Source organism: Mustelus asterias, chromosome 23 (assembly GCF_964213995.1).
Source record: "Mustelus asterias chromosome 23, sMusAst1.hap1.1, whole genome shotgun sequence".
NCBI classification, from domain to species: Eukaryota; Metazoa; Chordata; class Chondrichthyes; order Carcharhiniformes; family Triakidae; genus Mustelus; species Mustelus asterias.
In genome coordinates this window covers 47,582,072-47,606,819 of record NC_135823.1, presented here as the reverse complement: position 1 = coordinate 47,606,819, position 24,748 = coordinate 47,582,072, and the positions used below count along the sequence as shown (strand labels likewise).

General features: G+C 43.5%; 2 protein-coding genes across 5 annotated transcripts in view; one reads left to right on the top strand and one right to left on the bottom strand.

Moving 5' to 3' along the window:
- The window catches only part of LOC144510713 (glucagon-like peptide 1 receptor), a 31,774-nt gene extending 21,949 nt beyond the window's left edge, over nucleotides 1-9,825 (top strand). The window contains exons 10-14 of one of the 3 annotated variants that reach the window (XM_078240453.1): nucleotides 4,181-4,269; nucleotides 5,229-5,367; nucleotides 6,211-6,252; nucleotides 7,928-8,211; nucleotides 8,475-9,825. In XM_078240453.1, the coding sequence (XP_078096579.1) occupies nucleotides 4,181-4,269; nucleotides 5,229-5,367; nucleotides 6,211-6,252; nucleotides 7,928-8,194 (537 nt within the window). In that variant the 3' untranslated portion in view covers nucleotides 8,195-8,211; nucleotides 8,475-9,825. Of the gene's footprint in view, nucleotides 1-4,180; nucleotides 4,270-5,228; nucleotides 5,368-6,210; nucleotides 6,253-7,927 lie in introns of all 3 variants that reach the window. The other 2 variants (XM_078240452.1, XM_078240454.1) reach the window with 2 other exon arrangements.
- ift140 (intraflagellar transport 140 homolog (Chlamydomonas)) overlaps nucleotides 9,027-24,748 on the bottom strand; it is a 118,283-nt gene continuing 102,561 nt past the window's right edge. The window contains exons 23-30 of one of the 2 annotated variants that reach the window (XM_078240449.1): nucleotides 20,400-20,543; nucleotides 19,547-19,675; nucleotides 16,279-16,461; nucleotides 14,699-14,905; nucleotides 12,976-13,188; nucleotides 11,269-11,435; nucleotides 10,681-10,822; nucleotides 9,027-10,174 (exon numbers count right to left, since the gene is read on the bottom strand). In XM_078240449.1, coding sequence (XP_078096575.1) covers nucleotides 9,959-10,174; nucleotides 10,681-10,822; nucleotides 11,269-11,435; nucleotides 12,976-13,188; nucleotides 14,699-14,905; nucleotides 16,279-16,461; nucleotides 19,547-19,675; nucleotides 20,400-20,543 — 1,401 coding nt within the window. In that variant the 3' untranslated portion in view covers nucleotides 9,027-9,958. The remainder of the gene's footprint in view (nucleotides 10,175-10,680; nucleotides 10,823-11,268; nucleotides 11,436-12,975; nucleotides 13,189-14,698; nucleotides 14,906-16,278; nucleotides 16,462-19,546; nucleotides 19,676-20,399; nucleotides 20,544-24,748) is intronic. The other variant, XM_078240450.1, reaches the window with a different exon arrangement.

Below are 24,748 nucleotides of genomic sequence, written 5' to 3'. Positions count from 1 at the left end.
GTCAAATTTCCCAACTCATCATACTTCACAAATAATTTTAACCCTTTTCAATACAGGAAAAGAATGTTCACCAGCATTTGTGACAGGTATTAGTAAAGATATTTTCAGAATCCTTTCCATATTTGGAAAGATTGCCTGCAAACCATCACTGTGCAAGTCTGTACAAATCGACTGGTGAGCTCAAAGCACCAAGCTCACCATCAATGAAACGAATGAAATGTTTCACTTCATCTTCAAGAAGATTTGTGTCTAGGTTCTTCTAGTAGAATTCACTTAATTTCTTACTGCAGTAGCTTTTAGCATTCTCATCCAAACCTCTGTTGAAAAGCACACAAAATAAATGAATGGTTTTCTTCAGAAATTCACTTCTACTCTGCAATTGCACCATTATTGTGTCACAATTAACACTGGTGGTCTCAACAATGATCTTCTCCTTTCTTTTCAAAGTGATTTCATTGACCCTGGTTTCATTGAAAAATAACTTCCTGCGCCTTGTACGCTTCTCATCAGAGGGACCTGTATTTTCATTGACGTTAGTGCCTCTGCTTTCACCAAGCTATAGTCATTTCGAACTTCCATGATAAAACTTTTAACTGAGATTAACAATTGTGCAGCAGTCAATAACGTTGTATCAACATTTTGCAACGATTTGCTGACAGCATTAATTCTTTGAAGTAAACGGTTCCACAAAAGAGTAAAAACTGCAATATTGTACCTTTCAAACTTCTCTGCTTGGATTTTGCTTTAGCTTTTGCACGTTGTTTTTCCAAATTTGATGCAGCTATGTCTGATAATGTTTCTTCAACATCAGCAAAGTTAATTTTCAAAGCCGAAACAGCATCTGCACGGGCGGGCCATCTGGTGCCACAAATTCTTTTGACTGTCAAATGTTTTCCATTTGCCTGTTCCAAGTGTGATTGCAACATATTCCACAAATGCATGGAAACCAAAAAAAAAAGGCAGCACGTTTTGAACAAAGTCAAAAAAATGTGCAGCTCTCTCACAGGATTCAGCTGCAGCATTGCAGATTAAATTAAATCAAGGAGTGACTGGAAAATGGGCTGAATAATGCACAGGAGCTTGCATTGTTCAGTCTTGCTTGTGAACCTGATTATTTTCCTGCCATATTTATGGCATTATCAAAGCTCTGTCCACAACAATTTTTAATGTCCAAACCTAAATTTGCAATGATTTCCAAAACAGTTGTCTCTAGACACTCTCAATTGTGGGATTGCAGCTGGGTCAAACAAAAAATAATCACCCTACAACTTCACCATCACTGGTCACATATCTTAAAATTAATGTTAACTGGTCCACATGACTCACATCTGATGTTGAATCAATTATTATGGAATAGTATTTGGCATATTTTACTTCATTAGTGGATTGGTTTCTGAGCCACTCTGCCAATATAGTGATGAAGTCATTATAGGTTTAGTCTATTAAAAAGTTGGTCTTCCCTGAACCACAATATTGATAGCTTATCAAATACTCTTTGAGATACTCATCAAATTCACTGCGATATTCCAGGCAGGCTAGAAAATTACCTCTTTGCATTAATGGCACGGTAGCACAGTGGTTAGCACTGCTGCTTCACAGCTCCAGGGACCTGGGTTCGATTCCCGGCTTGGGTCACTGTCTGTGTGGAGTTTGCACATTCTCCTCGTGTCTGCGTGGGTTTCCTCTGGGTGCTCCGGTTTCCTCCCAGAGTCCAAAGATGTGCAGGTTAGGTTATTGGCCATGCTAAAATTGCCCCTTAGTGTCCTGGGATGCATAGATTAGAGGGATTAGCGGGTAAAATATGTAGGGATATGGGGGTAGGGCCTGGGTGGGATTGTGGTCGGTGCAGACTCGATGGGCCAAATGGCCTCTTTCTGTACTGTAGGGTTTCTATGATTCTATGACTCATCATGTCCTCTTAGTAGTTCCAAAGAAGACAGCAGTTTGACTGTGGCAACAACACGCCTCAGCACTTTTCTCCAATAAGAACACTCCTTTTCAAGCTGAGCCGATAATGCAGAATCAATTCTTTCAGATAATTTACATCTTTCAATGATCGCTCACATAGCTTTAATATGAGCTTTGGAAGTTTCATGATCAGCAATATCTTCCAACATTTCTTCAGTTAGAGCACCCATCAACAAATGTTTGTTTCCCTTTACTAGGGTCAGGGAATAATTTGCAAACTTAACAGTAGACTGCCTTAGCGGTTTTGGAAAAAGATCAACCTATTTCTAATTTCCATCATCCCACTTCTCTTCACCCTCAGAAAATGGGACTTATGAAGACTTCTAACTTGCTTTTGGCCTTCAACCTCAAACACTTTTCTCAAATTTCTGTCATACACAGTGAAACAGATTTTGGTCATAAGGCAATGTCTTCAGGTTTCTTCTCCCACTTCAACAGAAGAATTAGCAATAGCTTGAAGATCCATTGTCATTTCAGTGTCCACTTCTTGTTCAACTTATCCCCGGAAATCGGCAAGTCTAAGTCATCAGATAATTCACTCACACTTTTGGTGGATGAAGATGATTGTGCAGTTTGTACATTGTTCAATATTTCAGACTTTTTAAAGTAAAAATGTCCTCTTGCCTCACCTTCAATTTTCTGCATTTTGACAGCCAGATTGATGGTGTCACTTCATATTGTTAAAGAAACCAATCTTGATTTTAATGAATTCTCTGAAAGAGTAGGCTTTGCCGCAGTCAATCCCACATTAATTCAAGCTCTGCAAATATTGGATTAATCTTTTAACTATGAAGCTGTGACTCTGAATTTCAAACACTCATTGTACTCTTTTCCTGCCCATTCCCCCCTCACAAACTCTTCCTCCCTCCAAAATGCAACCCAACCCTCACACAGACGCCCTGCAAGTCTGTAACCCTGGCCAAACCACCCCCCCACTCCCCAGACACACACACACACACTTCCTCCTTGGTCCCCCGTCATAATCTTCCCTCCCAATCCCTTCACAGTCGGCTCCTCACATTCTCCAGTTCTCACCATCTCAATAACCTCACTCACCTGAGATCTTCAAGGCAGTCTCCTGCCTCACTCGTCATCTCCTCATTCTGGTAAGATTTGATGCAGTGTTTTGCGCCTGGCTGTTGCTGTCTGGCCAGCCCTCAGCCCTGGCTGGGTCAAGTTGCCACTGGCCTGCTCCCCTTGCTGCTTGATAGCTGTTGACCAGTTAGCTCACCTTGACTTGTGGCTTTCGCCTAGCGCCTGGCTGTTGCTGGCTGGTCTGCCCTCAGCCCTGGGTCGAGAAACCTGCTGGATGCACATTGTGTCGCAAAAAATAAAACACGGGATCTTCTGCCTCGCTCCCTCCTCGCTTAGTCGCCTTTCATTCCTCGTGTATGTTCATGTGCCTCAGTGTTCGGAGCAGTCTGTTTTCTCGCTCTAAGGGGACTTGATCAGTCTGATGTCGCTCTTCATTGCCTTCAGCAAATGCAAAGTTAGCAGGCTCTGGTGCATCATACGGACGGTAGCCCCCACCTTCCCCCCTCCCCCCCCCACATTGGTTGAGGGCCCTGTTTCATTGTAGATCTGCCTCTGTAGGGAATAGAGAGGAGATAATAGGAGGGCAACTAGAATTAAATTCAGAGATCCACAGTGGGATTAGAGTTGATGTAGACAGGGTGGAGTATGCATGGAACATTGATAAACTGTTGTCCAAGTTCTTAGACCGATGAAACTTTCAGTTTAGGGTTTTAGAGGATGCACTGGTGGAAGCATTTCCACGCAAATGAAGATTCAAGAGGTAAACAGAATTGGATCCACATGCTCTCCACGTTATGCACAAGTCACACACTCCGCATTATGCATAGTTTAGACACTGTCTATGTTAAATACAGACTCCATATTATACAGATTGCAATGCCTACATGCTTTTTCTTTTAGAACAGGTTTTTATGCCACTACTGTACATAACCAGTTAATTTTTTTGCCCCTTCTCCCTCCCCCATCCCCCCCCCGATAAGTGTCAGCAGAGTATTAAAGGTATCACGTCTAAGTCTTATCATGTTCTTACCCACACCTGTAGATTATCTCCTGAAGTTAGATAAGAACGTGTTGCTGTGTTAGTGAAAAACTGAAGACATTGTATTAGCATTTTCTTTAGCCAAGGGGAGCTGTGAAAGGGTCACACTAATATGCTCATTTATCTGACTGGTTTCAGATTAATTTTGCGATATTCATCCGAATAATGATTCTGCTTATCTCAAAGATGCGATCTCATCAGGTGCACAACACAGATTTCAGAAATCGGTAAGAATTCCCTTGTTTCTTTGTGTGTGAGAGAGAATGGAGATCGATCAGTGAGAAGATCCTCACATGTTCCACGATGGAGAAAAGAATTGCTCTGGCTGCTGTGTGTCGGGACATCCTTGGTTAATTAGCAAATATTCTTCAATTCCTTTTACAGCACCAGTTGGATGCTCAGAAGTTGGAGGCAATGATTGGTTTTGTGACAGGCTGGATGGGATCTTGGGGACAATAGGATTCACAAACCCTTCAATCATGGGCATTGTGGGTGACAGCACTACACCAGGAAGAAATGCATTACTGTCATACTGTTATTCAAATGGTTACAATTTCCATATAACTACTGCTTAGAGGAGACTTGTCATTTACGCTGTCACTGTAGACATAAGCCCAGGACCATATCCAGAGTGGTCCCATCTGCTGGAAATAATTTGCTGAGTGGTGCCTTGGGCACTTACATTCTTAATGATGTGTTGTACCATCTATGCTCAGCTTGGTGGTGAACTCTAGATATCCACTCCATCTGACGGAGGAGCAGCGCTCCGAAAGCTAATGGCATTTGCTACCAAATAAACCTGTTGGACTTTAACCTGGTGCTGTTAAAACTCTTACTGTGTGAACTCTAGTGCCAGGGAATGAGATAATTCTTTGATGTGGGCACCCAGTATCAGCATCAGTCAATCCCAAGGTCAGCAACTTAGATATGGTGGAGAGCTCCCAGAGGGGAAGGAGAGAGGTGGAGGGGTTCTTATCCCAGTGGGCTGAAAGAGGCCTGGTAGCAGGGAAAAACTGCTAACCATTCACTGTTTGTTCCGAAGTTAGTAGATATATCATTCTCCACATGTATAAAATAGGGCAGTAGTTTGAACACCGGCCTGGTCTAGATATACTTCACCCATTAAATGAGCCAATTCATGTTTTCTTACTGTGTCGGTTACAGTTCAGTATCATTTGTATTTCAGGTTAACAAAATCAACACTAATTCTAATCCCTTTGTTGGGGGTCCACGAGATTCTTTTTGCTTTTGTCACAGATGAGAATGCTAAAGGAATAGTGCGATATATAAAGCTATTTATTGAACTCTTCTTTGGCTCCATACAGGTAATGGTAATTAATTAAACGGTCTGATTCTAAACACTAATTCTGAATATTTGCTGAAATATGTTAGACTGGAGAGGCTGGGGTTGTTCGCCTAAGAAGGTTAAAGGGAGAATCAGCCGAGGCGTTCTAAATTATGAATGGGTTTGATAGAGTAAATACGGAGAACCAATTCCACTGGCAGGAAGTTTGGAAACCAGGGGTCACAAAGTTAAGACAATTGGCAAAAGAACCAGAGGTGATATGAGGAAAAACTGTTTTTATACAGCAACTTGTTATCATCTGGAATACACTCTGAAAAGGTGGTGGAAGAAATTGCAATAATCATTTTCAAAAAAGAACTGAATAAATACTTGGAAAGAGAAAAAGGATTGTGGGGAAGGAGCAGAGTGTGGGACTAATTGGCTAACTCTTTTGAAGAGACGGTACAGGCACAATTGGCCAGATGGCCTGATTCTATGCTGTATTGTTCAGGAATTTGGGTGCATTCATTCCCTTTACCTAAATGCTGAGGTCCAAAGCTCCTCAGATTGGGGCTATGGATCTTGTCAATGTAACTGGTGTTCACTGGTGGAGTAGTGCCAGACCAGAGCTATTGTTTTGTGTCACAGTGGCCCTTAGGTAAAGGGAGCATAGGCCTGGGAATTAGGGGTCAGGGAATTGCAGAGCTGGAAGTTGAGGGACTGGGAGATTCAACATTTATCCAAATCCTGATTAAATGGCCAGATTGTGGTGCAAGAGTTGGTGTCATGTGGGTGTTGCTGAATCAATGTTAAATCCCTGCGGTAGAGCAGCTGGACAGTCCATTGACGGGTTGTCTCTTTACTCGTTATGTTTATTTTTCAGGGTTTGTTGGTGGCAGTCCTGTATTGTTTTATTAATGGCGAGGTAAGGTGACAAGCTACGTTCTACCTAATACATTTTATAGTTGAAGTCCCCCTCCCTGGTGCTTTTAATTACCATTGTTTTTGCCTTTTTGGCTTTCTTACTCAATCCATATTTTAAATGTCTAGATTTTACATATTTTGTAGAACCTCTTCTGATTTTGGAATAGTGCTGTTGTCAGAATACTGCAAGTTTTTTATATTCTTGTCTCCAATTTTTACCCCTAGAGTCAAATTATCTGAATATTTGCTACATATGGATTGAATAATTTTGACGACAGTACACAGCCTTATTGTATTTCTTTTGTCACATGAAACATGCCTGATTGTCCATTTTCTAGCCTGATGCTTGCTATTTGGTCCTAATATAGGCTCTGAATAAATGTCACATCTTTACTCTCAATGTCACATTTTAGCAACACATCTATTAGCTTTCGGTGACAAATATGATCAAATATTTTTTCACAGTCTGTGAAGCATATATCTATGTCCTTGTTCACCATCACGTATCTTTTTGATTTCTATACGCATCACCTGGATTTCTCCAAGTGTGCAGTCTTCTTATTGGTAGCTTAATGAAAGTATTTGTCACCATTAGATAATTTTCTTGACCCTATTATATCAGTCTCTCTTTAATTTCTTGGTCTAAGTTGACTGGCATGTGTTCCTGATGTTTCTTTGCACTTAACTCTCCCATTACAATTACTGCATCAATTGATTTGTTTTGACCGTAACACTTCAGGAAGTCACCATAAAATGCCTCTACTTCCTGCTCACTGTGATCTTGTGTCAGGGTGTAAACTTGCCTTGACAACCAGATCAAAAGGCTTTTTTTCAAATTTAATGACAATCACTTTTGAAGTTGGCCAGTAACCTTGAACTGATCCTTTGTGTCTTTTGTTTACTAAGATTCCTATTACATTCCTATGCTTCTTACCTCTTGAGAGGTAAAACACATGTTTCTTCTTTTCCATCTGACCAAATTATAATCATCTTATTTTTGGAAGTCCTGGTATGTCAGTATAGTGTCTGTCCATTACCTGTAGTCAATTATCCTGTCTGATATGAAGTCCTTATATTCCACGTTCCTATCCTCAAGAAGCTACCTCTTGCAATGAGACTTAGAAGCTGACCTCCCTTGTGAGTTTCGATCAACTTCATCATAAATGGATTGGTTACTTCTTTCCTGTCATTATTTACAATTAGTTGCAGGGGCCCAACCTCCTCTGTATTTCCTATTCTTCGACTATTACTTTCCAAGACAAACGATGGGCTTATACTGAGTGAGGTCCCAGACTCTTCACACCTTTGCATGTGTTACACTCCTTGCTGGTCTCTGTATTCTGAGCCATTGTTCTACTTATTGGACCCTTCTGTCCCTTCAGCTGTTCCCAGTCTTTGTATACATTGGAAGGGGTGATGTCTCTACACCACACCAGCTAATGGGCCTCTTGTATTTGTATGACTCTCAATTCAAGATCCCGGGGTATGGCTGCTTGTGTGCACAACCAACTACTTGGAGTCATAAGTGAAAGTTAGTGTTTTGTGCGACATTGGTTGCCCCTTTTGACGTGGGTATTCAGCTCAGCAAGAATCGAGGGTACGAGCCAACACAAACATCTCCCATATATCCCAAGGGACAATCTGTGTAAAGGTTCTGGTATTCTGCTCACACACAGGTCCGGAATGAACTGAGGAAGAAGCTGCAGCAGTGGAAGATGAAGAAAAATCTCAGGAAGTCCCATCGCCGACACTGTAGTGATCAAAGGGACAAGTCAGACAGCACTGGACAGTACATTGAGATGGGAACTAGAGATGACCTGGAGTCTCCCAATACAGACGAAGGTCTCCTCAACACTCTCAGCTCCAACCAGGGGCTAAATTCAGAGATCAGTGAGCTCCCACGACAGGCATCTGAGATCCTGCTCGATGCAACTGCTGTTTAGAGGGGCACAGCAATAAAGTAAGTGGTGATGGGGCACCAGGACCCCACACTATCTATGGTAACAATTGCTTAAAGGCGAACATTTAAGTACTGAGCCAGACATCTTTCTATGGGACTAAGAGAATGACAGAGTTAGTGAAAGTGAGATTGAGATACATAAATGCAGAAAACTCAAACTGAGGTTATTCCAGTCTCATTTTGATGTTTGTGTTATATCTTTGTTTTGTGATGAGTCTTGTGTCACGCTGTGAACCACACCTTAGTGTCATTAATGTACTCAGCTTTTAGGATGGTCAAGTCTGAAGATTTGAGACTATTGATGTGCATCACAGAACAAAATCTCACTCCCTGTAGCCAAGCTTCTTAGAGTTGGGCTCCGCATCTGAAGGTGGCAGCTTTGGGAACTAGGGGAAGATGCAGTTTCAGAGCCATGCATGGACCAGCAGCACATTACAGTACCACAGTGTATTCAAAGCTCAGGTCTATGAGACAGTTGGAGAATGCTGCAGAGACTAATGCCTGAAGCAAGACTTTGCAGGGATGCAAGAATGGTCTAGTGTGCAGCAGCATGAAGTACTGCCAATGCCTTCAAGCCTCGATTACCAACCCACAGTATGGAGAGATGCAGGCTACCCAATATGATGATGAACTGATAAGTACTAGAATGGATGAGACCTCTTTGAAGTGCCCAAGGGTCTTTTGCTTCATTCTGGCACATACCAGAAACCCACTGTTCAGTAAAACACCATCAACATCCACTTGTGGATGTTAAATACACGCGGTGTTTCCTATTAGAATCATTTATCTTTATGAATGAAAAGTCAAAAGATTTTCCACAACAAAGGAAAGTTTTTATTGTTTTTAATCTTGTCATAAAATGCAGGAAGTGATAAAAATGGAATTACAAATCTTGAGTAATTGAATAAATACTAATAAAAATATATATAAAAGTGTCATTAAATGATCTGCTTGAAATTGTTTTACCACAAATTGTGCAATAAAGATAATAAACCTGAATGTTAAAGACCAATAAAAATTATACATTTCTGGTCTGTTTGACTAATTCCGGTTGCAAACATTCTTTCCATAAGTTGACAAAGCCGAAGGAAATCACCAGGGTAAGGAGAGTTCTCAGTTTCCCCTATAGTCTGGTCACTAGTGTTATTAAACTCAGCCCTGGGATTGGCTGTCAAGTGTAACACTGTCAGTTACTTTTCTTGATTCTTTATCCCCTTGCTTGAAAGCAGCTCGGAACAGGAACGGCAAGGCTGATATGGTACAGAGCAATAATGCTCCCTTCTGCCAATTGACACTTAAACCCTTTCCATATCTCACAGGAACTTTGCAGACAACAAGCTAATTAAACTCTATTTGTACTAAGACAATGACTGAGTGATAGAGTATTTGCAGCAAGTTATTTACAGCATTCCCTCCATCACCAGCATTTAGGCAATGTGTGTGTTGGTGTCTCCTGTGATATCATCTCTCGTGCTTTCAGGGACTACCGGCCAGAAAGGAAGCAACAATGACCCGAGAGATTCATGTTTACTGGGGAGCAGGGATGGGACTCTGGAAGTGTAGTTGTCTGTCAGTGTACAGTGACCCAGTCTTGTCTTTGGGTTTCATATAAAAGTGTACTGAAGGTGTTCCTGAGACAAAATTCTGAATCCTGGACCACTGGAACAGATTGTCCCTTGGTAAATTCTCAGTATAAAAATGGATTTGAGTTGAAAGTCTTTGAGGGTCAATTTGTTGAGTTTGGAGATCAGTCCTCGGGTCCATTATAAGAATCCTCAGCTACATCTTCTTCCACCTCCTCTCCATCCTCTGCACTGTTGTGTCGAACCTTTTCCATTACAATGTTGGCCTTTATTGGAACACCCACTGCCTTGTAAATGGCATCAATAATTTGCTGGTTGATGTAGTAGGTTACATTGACAGAGGGCAATTTCTTGGTCATCTCTTCCATGTACTTATAGGCCTGCAACATTGTCATGTGATAGCATTAAGGCAGTGATCAAAGGTACATAATATGCCAGAACATTCCAACAGCTGCAAATATCATCCTGGCAGACGTCAGACTGTACCACATTCTCCTGGAATTCTCCCTCAGAACCACTAATCTTTCCACCTCCTTTCATCAAGATCACTTCCTATTGATTGTGGCCAGCAGGGAATATTTCGATTTCACTTTTAGAAACTGAGCATTACTAATTAACACATGGATAAACACAATTAAATTTTACTCAATAGATTTATTCTGCTACCTCAGCTTATTCTCAATGCTCTCTCATTAAATCCTTCAGAATTGTTTAAAATTATTTTTCACCTACTCATTTTGCTCTCCTCTGAACTCACCCATGAGCTCGTAGTCAAGTCGCTTTCTGTAAAGTGTCTCAGGATAGTTTGCTGTCTTTAGGGCACTCTATAAATTCCAGTTGTTGCAAGGTTTATGCATTCTAGTCTCAAAGCTGTTGAAATACTCACCACCTCAAAACTGCCCTGTTGTGCGTGATGTTCTATCAGGAGCGCATAGACATCGCCGGTTCGAATAGTCTGGTCAAGCTCAGGCTCCATCAGCAGATTTTCACACTGTTTTAAAGCTTCTTTTGGATCCTCTTCATACAGCCTAGGAAACCACAGGGAATCACAGAGTTAACCCCCTCATACCACCTAGGGGGAGTCACAGGGTTAACCTCCTCATACAGCCTAGGGGAATCACAGGATTAACCCTTTATACAGTTTAGGGAGTCACAGGATTAAGCCTCTCATAGTTTAGAGCAGTCACAGGGTTAACTCAGGGAGTCACAGGCACACATGGTAATTTAACAGAGCCAATTTGTGTGTGGCTTGAGTGGAAGATTTCAGCTTGCTGCAAGGTCGAAAAGAAACAGTAGTCTCAAGGCTAACCCCTTCATTAGGACCCCTCATTCACTGTTCATACCAGTGCATTATAAGGAAATTAGATTTATTGGGATAATCTGTCATCTGTGATGAGGAAGAGTTTTTTTCTAATAGGAAATTTATAATGACTAAGACTGTTACCATGAAATGTGACAACATACATGTCCTCACCTTCGGATCTGCACAAATGTCTTCACCATTGTCAGCTTGTTCTGCAGCTGTCCCAGCCGTTCCTCCAATTCACTTTGACTCTTCATCTTAGCTTTGGACAGACATTTATATGCTTCGGTCAGGGCTCCTAATGCTTTCTCATAGTTCTGGTATTCATCAATCTCAACCTAACACACACAAAATGGAAACAAAGAGATATGCAGCTGGCATTGTGTAGAGAAACACTTCCTGCTTTTATCGTTCTATATTCAAAAGACAGTCCCCACAATAGATTCCTGCTTTACTTGGTCTGATTACAAGTGGTCATGTTTGACCAGATTATAGAATCATAGAATCCCTACAGTACAGGAGGCTATTCGGCCCTTCAAGTCTGTACCAATCACAATCGCACCCAGGCTCTACTCCTGTAACCCCATACATTTACTCTGCTAATCCCCTGACACTAGGGTCAATTTAGCATGGCCAATCCACCTAACCTGCACATTTTTGGACTGGGGGAGGAAACTGGAGCACCCGGAGGAAACCCATGCAGACATGGGGAGAAAGTGCAAACTTCACACAGATAGTGACCCGAGGCTGGTATTGAACCTGGGACCCATGCACAATGAGGCAGCAGTGCTAATCACTGTGCCACCTTGCCGTTAAGGAAAAACAATCCTGCAGCCCATTGAAGCCCATCACTTTGTAGACTAAAAAAAAAGCTAATTGTCCCATCAAAGCCCAGCTCAACCATTGCAATATAGTTTTAATGTAACCAGCAGCTTTTTGAGAACTGCTGGTACCAGATGCCTTCACCTTGCACTGGGACCATATTAACGTGGGAGGTCAGCTCACTGCTCTCCGGATGCACAGAGCCCAAAGAGCAGGAATTCCTGCAGCTCCAACAGCAGCATTGCCAAAGGGACTGTCCATTTCTAACAATATCTCTCTCCTTAAGCAGTGCCAAACTATAGGCAAAAGGAGCAGGAGTAGGCCATTCAGTCCCTTCAGCCCACCCCATCATTCAATGAGATCATGGCTGATCTTCTACCTCAACACCGTTTTCACATATCCATTGGTGTCTTTAATGTCTAAAAAATTATTAATCTCTGTCTTCAGACAGAGTCTCCACAGCAGAGAATTCCAAAGCTTCACCACGCTCTGAGTGAAGGTATTCCTCCTCATCTTGGTCCTAGATGGCCCACCCCTTATTCTAAGATTGTATTCCCTGGTTCCACACTCCCCTTTTCCAAGGGAAACATCCTTCCTGCATCTACCCTGTTGAGCCGTGTAAGACTTTTCAATGAGATAGCCTCTCATGCTGCTCAACTCCAGTGAATACAGGTCCACTCTCCTCAATTCCTCCTCATAGGACAATCCCACCAGCCCAGGAATTAGTGTGGTGAACCTTTGTTGTACTTTCTATATGTCAAGTATACCCTTCCATAGGTAAAGAGACCAGAACTGTACATATTAAAATAAAAAAACACACCAGTCCCTGGAGAATGATTGCTATAGAAATGTGTGTGCTCAGAAGAGAAGTCTCAGTGTGATAATTTTCAAAATGAAAAGACATTTTCAGGATTCAAGTAATCACAGGGACCCTGGTGTATTAGTGATATCGGGTTTCTGGAAAGGCCAGGGTTGCTGGGACTGAATTTTGATTCAAGCCCCAGCTGATGATTGGAGCCACGATAAGCTGTCTCTGATTCTATTCAAGACACAAACCTGTGCACAGGCATCGTAGAAGCCAGCAAGCAAATCTAGTGCTCGTCCCTTCGTGTAGAAGCTGATGATATTTTTCATAATTTCAGGATCTTTCCGCCAGTCCAAGGACTGAAGGTAGTTTGCTGCCATGATGTAAATCTCCTTTTGTCGAGAGACTCCAGTGAAGAAAATAATCTTTTCCGTGTCTCCTGATTTCAGAAGTGCTCTCATTGCCTGAAAAACAACAGGTGATATTTTATTGCATGTCTGTGAAGCTCCCAGTTCACAGTGTGAATCATAGAATCCCTGCAGTACAGAAGGAGGCCCTTCAGCCCATCGAGTCTGTACCGACCACATCCCAGCCAGGCCCTATTCCCGTAACCTCACACCTTTACCCTGCTGGTCCCCCTAATACGAGGGTCAATTTAGCATGGCCAATTAACTTAATCCACATCTTTGGATTGTCGGAGGAAACCAGAGCACGTGGAGAAAACCCATGCAGACACGGGGAGAAAGTGCAAACTCCACACAGACAGTAACCTGAGGCCGGAATTGAATCTGGGTCCCTGGCGCTGTGAGGCAGCAATGCTGACCACTGTGCCACCATGCCGCCCCGTGTGGCTAGTGCTTTCTACCGTGGACGGATTTGTAATAACGTGCTGGCATTTTGTTCCTGAGAGGATATTGGAAGCGACTTGATTGGCACAAACAGCTTAGTGATATAAAAAGATTATTAATGAGGTGATGGAGATTCACAATAAAGACATGAAAATAGTTTGAGGCATAGATTCATGGAGCCATTACAGCACAGAAAGAGGCCATTTGGTCCACTGAGTCCATTCTAGCTCTGCAGAGCAATCCAGCCATCCCATTCCTCTGCAGGATCCCTGTAGCCCTGCAAGTTTACTTTCCTCAGGTGCCCATCCAATTTTCTTTTGAAATCATCAATTGTCTTCACTTCCATTACCCTCGGAGACAGCAAGTTCCAGGTCATTACCACTTGCTCTTTTAAAAAGGTTCTTCCTCACATCTCTATGTCTCTCTTCCAAAACCTTAAAAATCTGTCCATTTTATGAGGCCCACACAAAAAAAATGGAGAAAGAGAGAAAGTAACTGCAAACACAACAGATGTGAAATTACAACGAACAATGCTGAAAAAGTGGATCCAAATGTATTACACAGGCTAAAGCACTGTGTATTTGATTCTGGGAAAATTAACTGGCAGATTCACATTCAGTGCTCAGGGTTCCAACTCTTAGAATATATTAATGTGATTGTACTGTGCTACACTGACTGAGCTTTGCTTGGCTCAGACAGCATCGCTCTCATCTCTTGAATCAGGAGGTCAAGGATTCAATTCCAGGACCTGAGCATGTAATCTACGTTGATTCTCCAGTGCCTGACTGAGGGAGTGCTGCTCTGTTGGAGAGGCTTTGGATAAGAAAATAAACCAAGATCCTGTCTCCCTAGATGTTAAGGATCCTGTGGCAATTACAAGAAAAGCTTCCTTTTCTCATCTTTGTAGCAGACAGCAGCTGGAACGTTGTGTCTGTAAAGGAGTAAGTTAACCATGTATGCACAGTCTCACTGAATTTCAAACAAACCCAATATGTTCCTGATTTGAGGACATTAACAGCACAGGTATGTGAAGTCCAATGTGCTTTCACTGATCATTCCTGAACAATACAAGTTGTAACTCAGAAATGAATCCCATTAATATATCTGCAAAATGCACCTCCCTTACCTTGGTCTTGTTGCCAGCCTGAGTGTACTTTTTGGTTGCAAGGTGGTAGTTTCCCTGCCGCATGCAGCAGTCAGCAATACGTTCAAGCAGGTCACGACGGAAATCCTCAGAAAGTTCTTTTGAATCCTTAGACACAGTCATTTTCTCTGCCATTTCCTCGGTGATGGTCAGGTTCTGCTCCAAGCAGAGATGGAGGGCCTCGTAGTACTGGAACAGGAGGCAGAGGGACAGTCACAGCTGGAACTCTCTGCCAAACCCCACCACAGCACCTCAACATTCACTGACTGAGAGGAACAATGCCCATCTCCCTCCCCATACAGATTAGAACATTTTTGGGGGCTAAAACAGTAACTAATAATGAAAAGATATATTCAGAAGAAGCTGCGGCTCAATAAATAATGTTTTGGGTCTAACTCAGATCCTAATTTGAAACATTTAATACAACAGCCCCGAAAACATTAAAAAGCAGCATTTCACCGAGAAAAAAATAAATTTTATAACACTTTGTTTTTGTCAGTTTTGTGTTCTTTATGAGGGATAATAGTATTGGGACACATTCTTTCTAATTAAGGAGTGTCAATACCAAACGCACACCAGACCAAAAACTCCCTCTACACTCAGGACCAGCATAGTCCATGCTGAATGGTCTTCTTCTATGTTGTATGATTTTGTGAACTATAGCTGATTGGATTGTCTGAAAAAACCCAACACCAAAAAATGGTGAAATGAATTTTCTGTGTTGGAGTACAAGAGCTGCTGGCAACTGGGGTGGGAGAGTTAACAGGGGAAAGATAGAGTGGATTAGAGTGTCTGCGTCTTACAGTGGATAATGGGAAGAAACACACCACACAGAAAATCTCCCTGAAGAACAATGCCAAAAGTAGTTGTATAGTTGTAGGTGGATGGATGGAGGATGAGTGTTGGGCTTTATGCTAGAATCGTGCAGCTTTACAAGTTTAGCTAAAACCGCGGCAATTTCTTTCCTTACAATACAAAGAATTGACAAATCTGTAAATAGGGATAAATCAATCCCAATAATTCATACCTTATTCATAGAATCATAGTATCCCTACAGTGCAGAAGGAGGCCATTCAGCCCATAGAGAGACTGCACCAACAACAATCCCACCCAGGCCCTATCCCGTAACCCCACGTATTTACCCTGCCAGTCCCCCTGGCACTAAGGGTCAATGTACCATGGCCAATCAACCTAACCTGCACATTTTTGGATTGTGGGAGGAAACTGGAGCACCTGGAGGAAACTCACGCAGACACAGGGAGAATGTGCAAACTCCACACAGACAAGTCACCCTAGGTCGGAATTGAACTTGGATCCATGGCACTGTGAGGCAGCAGTGCTAACCACTGTGCCACTGTGCTGCCCACTTGTTGTAGGTGCCATTATTCAAATGTATGGCAGAATTTCCGATATTGTGGAATTGATGGCCAAGACTCCCAGTCAGGATGCAAAATTGGAAAATGATGCCTGAAGTACAAACAGATATTAGATTGAACTGAAGCCCTTTAGCAGACTGGTGATCAGTAGGTGGCTCTCTGGCTCTTTACTGGATATGCTCTTACCTTCTTTGCAGAAACCAACAGTTCCACTGCCTTTTCAAACTGCTTGTGCTCAATTAAGAAGTCAGAACACCGAGACAACAGGGCAGGGTCTGAATTCTCATCCAGCTCTTCAGCTATGAGTTGCAAAGCATTAAACTGCTGGGTAGAAAAGGCTAATTCAATGGCTTTAGAAAAGTGACCACCCTGAAAGTAAACAGCCAACCATCAACATTTGGTCCAACAGTCAGTGCAAAGAAGCAGCAACACCTGAGCAATACAATGACAGCATCAGCAGCAAGACATGTATCGTCAATCTGCACCCTTTGGAGTGTTATAACATGTTTGCCTAATTATAATAGTGATTACAGTTCAAAAGTAATTGATTGGCAGCGATGGGTTTCCCCAACAGTCTACATTAATGTCAGTTCTTTCTTTCCAAAAGATAATTTTTATATCATAAGAGAATTGGGCAAAGGGAGTATTTTGCTTGCTCATTGAGAGATTAGGAGGCTTTTATCTGGTCGGGGGGATGGGGGGTGCAGATACTGAAAATGTTTTGCAAAGGAAAAGACTTACAGGTGTGATAAACCTATTCATTTATCATTTGTTAATCCAACTTCTCAGAATACATCTCAAACCCTCATCTCTCCAGAAACACCTGTAATTGCTGTTTCCTCGAACAGTATGTTACAGAACCTACGAGGGAGCAAGCTATCTTGGATCTGGTCCTGTGTAATGAGACAGGTAAAATTAATGATCTTCTTGTAAGGGATCTTCTTGGAATGAGTGATCACAATATGGTTGAATTTCTAATACAGATGGAGGGTGAGAAAGTAGGGTCCCAAACCAGTGTCCTCTGCTTGAACAAGGGGGATTACGATAGAATGAGGGCGGAGTTGGCTAATGTAGACTGGGATCGCAGACTAATTGGTGGGACAGTTGAGGAACACTGGATGATTTTTAAGGAGATTTTTCTCAATACTCAGCAAAAATATATTCCAGTGAAAAAGAAGGAATGTAAGAAAAGGGATAGCCAGCCATGGATAACTAAGGAAATAAAGGAGAGTATCAAATTAAAAACCAATGCATACAGAGTGGTCAAAATTAGTGGGGAACTAGAAGATTGGGAAGGCTTTAAAAAACAACAAAGAACTACTAAGAAAGCAATAAAGAAAGGAAAGATAGATTGTGAAAGTAAACTAGCACAAAATGTTTTTACAAATATATAAAACGGAAAAGAGTGGCTAAAGTAAATGTTGGTCCCTTAGAAGATGAGAAGGGGGATTTAATAATAGGAAACGAGGAAATGGCCGAGGCCTTAAACAAGTTTTTTGTGTCGGTCTTCACAGTGGAGGACACAAATAGCATACCAATAATTGACGGTCATGGGACTGTAGGGGGTGAGGACCTTAAAACGATCACTAGTGCTGGGTAGGCTAATGGGACTAAAGATAGACAAGTCCCCTGGTCCGGATGGAATGCATCCCAGGGTACTAAAAGAAACGGCAGAAGTAATAGCAAATGCATTAGTTGTAATTTATCAAAATTCACTGGACTCTGGGGAGGTGCCAGCTGATTGGAAAACAGCTAATGTAACGCCACTGTTTAAAAAAGGAGGTAGACAAAAGGCAGGTAACTACAGGCCGGTTAGCTTAACATGCGTAGTTGGGAAAATGCTGGAATCTATCATTAAGGAAGAAATAGCAGGACACCTGGAAAGGAATGGTTCAATCAAGCAGATACAGCATGGATTCATGAAGGGAAAGTCATGTTTGACTAATTTACTGGAATTTTCTGAGGATATAACGAGTGCGGTTGACATAGGGGAACCGGTGGATGTCGTGTATTTAGATTTCCAGAAGGCATTCGATAAGGTGCCTCACAAAAGGTTGCTGCATAAGATAAAGATACATGGAGTTGGGGGTAAAGTGTTAGCGTGGATTGAGGATTGGCTATCTAACAGAAAGCAGAGAGTCGGAATAAATGGGTGCTTTTCCGGTTGGCAATCAGTGACTAGTGGCGTGCCGCAGGGATCGGTGCTGGGGCCTCAACTATTTACCATATACATAGACGATCTGAGGAGGGGACCGAGTGTAGGGTAACAAAGTTTGCGGATGACACAAAGATGAGTGGGAAAGCAAATTGCGTGGAGGATACAGAGAGTCTGCAGAGAGATTTGGATAGGCTAAGTGAGTGGGCAAGGATCTGGCAGATGGAGTATAACGTTGGTATGTGTGAGGTTATCCACTTTGGAAGGAATAATAGTAAAATGGACAATTATTTAAACGGTGAAAAATTACAACATGCTACTGTGCAGAGGGACCTGGGGTTCTTGTGCATGAATCACAAAAACTCAGTTTGCAGGTGCAGCAGGTAATCAAGAAGGCAAATGGAATGTTGGCCTTTATTGCAAGAGGGATGGAGTATAAAAGCAGGGAGGTCATGCTGCAATTGTACAGGGTACTGGTGAGGCCGCACCTAGAGTACTGTGTACAATTTTGGTCCCCTTATTTAAGAAAGGATATATTAGCTTTGGAGGGGTACAGAGAAGGTTCACCAGGTTGATTCCGGAGATGAGGGGGTTAGCTTATGAGGAGAGATTGAGTAGACTGGGCCTGTACTCATTGGAGTTTAGAAGGTTGAGGGGAGATCTAAGAGAGACATATACGATAATGAAGGGGCTAGACAGGGTAGAAGCAGCGAGGTTATTTCCACTTACAATGGAAACAAGAACTAGGAGGCATAGCCTCAAAATACGGGGGAGTCAATTTACAACAGAGTTGAGGAGGAACTTCTTCTCCCAGAGGGTAGTGAATCTTTGGAATTCTCTGCCCAATGAAGCAGTAGAGGCTACCTCATTAAATGTGTTTAAGTCACAGATAGATAGATTTTTAACCATTAAGGGAATTAACGGTTATGGGGAGCGGGCGGGTAAGTGGAACTGAACCCACTATCAGATCAGCCATGATCGTATTGAATGGCGGAGCAGGCTTGAGGGGCTAGATGGTCTACTCCTGCTCCTATTCTTATGTTCTTAAACTCATGAAGATCAGAGATCTATGTAGCTCATGTTGTTGCTTTGATGGAGCCACTCAATCACCTAGCCATAAGATAACCACCAATTGAAGCCCTTTTCTGGGGAAGGAGAAGGGTAACCATCTTAATCCCTTCACCAGAAATAGCAGAGCCACTACTGCTCTTTCCACTTGAGGGACAGAATAAGGAACCACTAAAGCAGAGACTTTATTGTGTTTATTTCAGCAGTGGAGCATATAAGGTTTATGTGTACCTTATGATATAGCATCACAGCACGATCCATTTGGAGCCCCTTCTCCTCATAGTAACGGGCTGCTTCCATCATGTCCTCTGGGGAGCTCAGGAGAGACAAGTTCATCAGATGATCATCAAGGCCGCTGTCCTGAATAATGATGAGTTCACAAAGTCCATCTATTAATATCCTCTATTTCTCACTAATGCAGTAAAACAATACACCCAATTTGAACATTCAGAACACATGGGAGTGTATGCCATTTTTTGGTGAGTTTGTGTGTTTAGTGAGGCAAGCTACATATTTGCAATGAATTATGGCCAGTTTGGAGCTGTGGATTTGTGCAAACTAGGAATCGCCAAACCTCATGCACTATTGGTTCCTTCTAGAGGAGACTTTCATCCCATGAAGTGGCCTGGATTCAAATAAAAATATAGGTGTCAGGATACTTGTTGTATGAACTGCATTGCACAATCCCATTTAGGATCAAGATGAGGAAAAAATATCTTCACACAAAGGGATGTGAATCTTTGGAGTTCTGTACCCTAGAGACCTATGGTTGGTCAGTCATTCAAGCAAGGGTTGACAGGTTTTTGGGTACTACAAGAATGAAATGTTTTGGATATAGTGCGGGGAAGTGGAGTTGAGGTAGAAGATCTTATTGAATGATGGAGCAGGCTCATAGGATAGATGATTGACTCCAGCTTCTCTCCTTCATGGTAGTGAGGGCTTGAAGGTTGGTAGCAGAATTTAGGGGTCTAGAACTACAAAGTAGGACTCATAGGGTTGAACTTCCTTCAACAGAGAAATTTACGAGAGACATAAGCAGCCTTTTTTTAAAGAATGTGATCGAACAATCAGTGGCAGTGCTAACCTTGCAGAGGCGAATTGCATTATTATAGGCCTGTGCGCGGGTATAGAAGTGAATCGCCTGTTTAACATCGTCCCGAGCTTCATACTGACGAGCCAGGTGATAAGAGGCTGCATGATTCCCTGTTTCATTGGCAATTTCAGAAGCCTAGAAAAACAACCACAGCCTGTCATCTATGCTGTTTCACCAATGTCATCATTTTAAGAATGCACAAAGCACACAAAAGACAGTTAAATATTTACTTGCAAACCTTAAAACTATGCAATATCCTCCCGGCTTAATGTATAAAATCAATAACTTGCATTTATATAGCTGTACTGCATTTAATGTTATGACGCTTGGCAATTTGCAGGAGTATTATCAGAAACACAGCTACATAAGAAAATGTTGAAACACGTGACAACCTGATCAAAGAGGTAGGTTTTAAGGACTGTCCTAAAGGAGGAGAGGTTTGCAAGGGAAGTGTTGAGCTTAGAGATTCAGGCAGCTGATGGCACAACCATCAAAGGTGGAACAATTAAAATCAGGGACATGGAAGAAGAATTGGAGGAGCGCAGAGATCTCAGAGGCTGTGGGCCTGAAAGAGGTTAGAAATATAGGGAGTGGCTAGGCCATGGAGGGATTTGAAAACCAGGAGCATTTTAAAATCAAGGTATTGTTTGATTGGGAGTTAGTGCAGGGATGATGGGTGAATGGGTTGGATGCCAAGGTTGTGAACAGTCTAATTCAGTTTCAGACAATGGTCAGATATATAGGACTGAAGATTGGCTTGGTATTGAGAAGAAGTAGACAGACTGTGTGAAGTGATGGTGACAAGCATAGTTCCACGTTTTGATGTACAAAAGCCTGAGCCAAGGGTTAAATTTTCTGATGGTACAAAATTGAACACACAGATAAACTTGGGGAGGCTGATAACATTCAAAGAATCCACCCAAACAGATGGCACCTGGGATTTTGTGAATAATGCATGGAAATCCACACACACAGGAAACAGGATAAGCATCACGTGGTGACTGGGTATCTGCTGACAAAAGTTAAAAGAGGACTTCAGTGTGATTAAGGAAAAATACATACATAAGATCTAATTCCATTCCATCAAGGGGTGGCTTGTCTCAGTCCCGCAGCGGCTCAATGTAGCCACATTTACAAGCCGCAAGCCCTGATCCCCATGCCCCCCCCCCCCCCCCCCCCCCCCCACCCCACAACGGGATCTGAGGTGCTATATGGCAGCCCATTGCTCTTCAGCAGTGGCTTCACTTCTCCAGCACAGAAGCTACTGATACAGCTCATACAGGAATGTGTCAGGGTCCCTTGATAAGGCACCCTCCACTGCACTCTTCCAGGGGAATGCAGGAGGTGCTCAGTGGAGACCATTGTGTGGACCTTGCAGACACCGGTTCCCCATGTGGATGGGAGCATTAGTGTTGTCTGAGGGCTCAGGCACCAGGGAGCAGCCACCAGTTCACCCAAGGGGTGCGAGGGTTGTCGAATGAGGTAGGAGTCCTGGAATAACCTGGGTTTCTTGGGGGAGGGGAGGTGCATATCAGCAGGCATGAGTGGAAAAGTTGCCTGTTCCTTGGGTGGCCACACTGCAGTTTGGAGTGTGATGATGTCCAGTTAGGTTAGGGATCACCTGACCCAGAGGCAATGGGCGGGTCTGAGGGAGCAGGGGCCAATCTCACTCTTGGAGGAGAGGGTTCGTCAGTCTTCAAATGTAACATGACTCAGGGCTGAGAGAGGACTAGAGGGCAACAGGGTGTTTGACAATGCTGAGGGTGTCTCTCTCTCTGTCTCTCCCCTTCCCCATTCTCCCCAAAGTGAAAAGATGTATATTGGCTTGCAGCCAGGCCAGCTAGCCATCATGGTATTGTCTGCGGCAGAGGCAGATTGGCGTTTGTGCCAGGACCATCCCATGGCCTGATCCAGCACCGCAGGAGGCAGACCCCACCGCAGGTCCAGGGAGCATTAGGTGACACCTATGTCATCCTTTGAGCTCTGTCTCGACATGGGGTGCCTTTCATTAACAGGAAGGGATACCTCTCCATGAACATCCAGCTGGTATGTGACCACCTCCTGAACATTATGCACATCTGTGCACGCTATCCTACATCCTGACACAATCAGGATACCCGGCATGTTCGAGGGTCATCCTCGGCCGGGTTGGGTAGTGAGGGACATGGGCTACCTGTTAAGGTCATGACTGATGATGCCTGTGTGGAAGCCCTGGACTGACGTGGTACCCATTATAATGAGGCCCATTCTGCCACCAGCATCATCATAGGCCTCCTCAAGATGTCGTTCTGCTGTTTGGACCGCTACAATATACACCCCCAGAGGGTGACATGGATAATGGCCCCTTGCACAGCAGCAGGACGACATGGTGGAGGAGGAGGAGGACTAGGATGGCGCAGAGGAGGAAGAGGACAGAGAGGATACTGAAGGAGCTGAGTATCTGGCGGCCAGGGTCTGACAGGGACGTAGGACCAGTGAGGCCCTCATTGCCCCCAGATTCGACGTGGAGGAGCTTCACAGTCTGGCAGATCAATCTCCACCAACCCTCCTGATCTGCATACCCTGCCTTGTCCAGTCCCTTGCTGCCCATTCTACCCACCCTCTCCCCCCAACCCTCACCCCTCCCCGGCCCTTTCCATCATACTGGTCTCCTTCCCACTCTCCCTTCTCCAATCCCTCTGTACCATTACTCCCTCCCCCACTCCTACAACATTCCTCCCATTTCCACTCCCCACTCTCCAAAGGTCAGCATGGCATCACACCAGGTGATGGGCCTTTGTTGGCAGTGTCAGCGGGTCTCGTTTCAAGGCTGGAGAGTGATGACGACTCGCTGTGAAGAAAGCTGTGCTGCTCCTCAACGTCTGAAGTCTGACTCCAGCCTTTCTGATGTCAGCCCACTTACCTCCCAGCTCATCATTGCTGGAGCGATGGGTTCACTCGATTCCACTTAACGATAAGGGGTTGGGGATGGGGAGGCTCGAGGGTGTGACCTTCGCTGTCCCATTGTTTAAGAAGGGGAACAGAGACTTCCCCGGGAATTATAGACCGGTGAGTCTCACTTCTGTTGTCGGCAAGATGTTGGAAAAAATTATAAGGGATAGGATTTATAGTTATTTGGAGAGTAATGAATTGATAGGTGATAGTCAGCATGGTTTTGTGGCAGGTAGGTCGTGCCTTACTAACCTTATTGAGTTTTTTGAGAAAGTGACCAAGGAGGTGGATGGGGGCAAGGCAGTGGACGTGGTATATATGGATTTTAGTAAGGCGTTTGATAAGGTTCACCATGGTAGGCTTCTGCAGAAAATGCAGATGTATGGGATTGGGGGTGATCTAGGAAATTGGATCAGGAATTGGCTAGCGGATAGGAAACAGAGGGTGGTGGTTGATAGTAAATATTCATCATGGAGTGCGGTTACAAGTGGTGTACCTCAGGGATCTGTTTTGGGGCCACTGCTGTTTGTAATATTTATTAATGATCTGGATGAGGGTATAGTTGGGTGGATTAGCAAATTTGCTGATGACACCAAAGTCGGTGGTGTGGTAGACAGTGAGGAAGGGTGTCGTAGTTTGCAGGAAGACTTAGACAGGTTGCAAAGTTGGGCCGAGAGGTGGCGGATGGAGTTTAATGCGGAGAAGTGTGAGGTAATTCACTTTGGTAGGAATAACAGATGTGTTGAGTATAGGGCTAACGGGAGGACTTTGAATAGTGTGGAGGAGCAGAGGGATCTAGGTGTATGTGTGCATAGATCCCTGAAAGTTGGGAATCAAGTAGATAAGGTTGTTAAGAAGGCATATGGTGTCTTGGCGTTTATTGGTAGGGGGATTGAATTTAGGAGTCGTAGCGTTATGTTGCAACTGTACACAACTCTGGTGCGGCCGCACTTGGAGTACTGTGTGCAGTTCTGGTCCCCACATTACAGGAAGGATGTGGAGGCTTTGGAGAGGGTGCAGAGGAGGTTTACCAGGATGTTGCCTGGTATGGAGGGGAGATCCTATGAGGAGAGGCTGAGGGATTTGGGATTGTTTTCGCTGGAAAGGCGGCGGCTAAGAGGGGATCTTATTGAAACATATAAGATGATTAGAGGTTTAGATAGGGTGGATAGTGATAGCCTTTTTCCTCTGATGGAGAAATCCAGCACGAGGGGGCATGGCTTTAAATTGAGGGGGGGTAGTTATAGAACCGATGTCAGGGGTAGGTTCTTTACCCAGAGGGTGGTGAGGGATTGGAATGCCCTGCCAGCATCAGTTGTAAATGCGCCTAGTTTGGGGGCGTTTAAGAGATCCGTAGATAGGTTCATGGACGAAAAGAAATTGGTTTAGGTTGGAGGGTCACAGTTTTT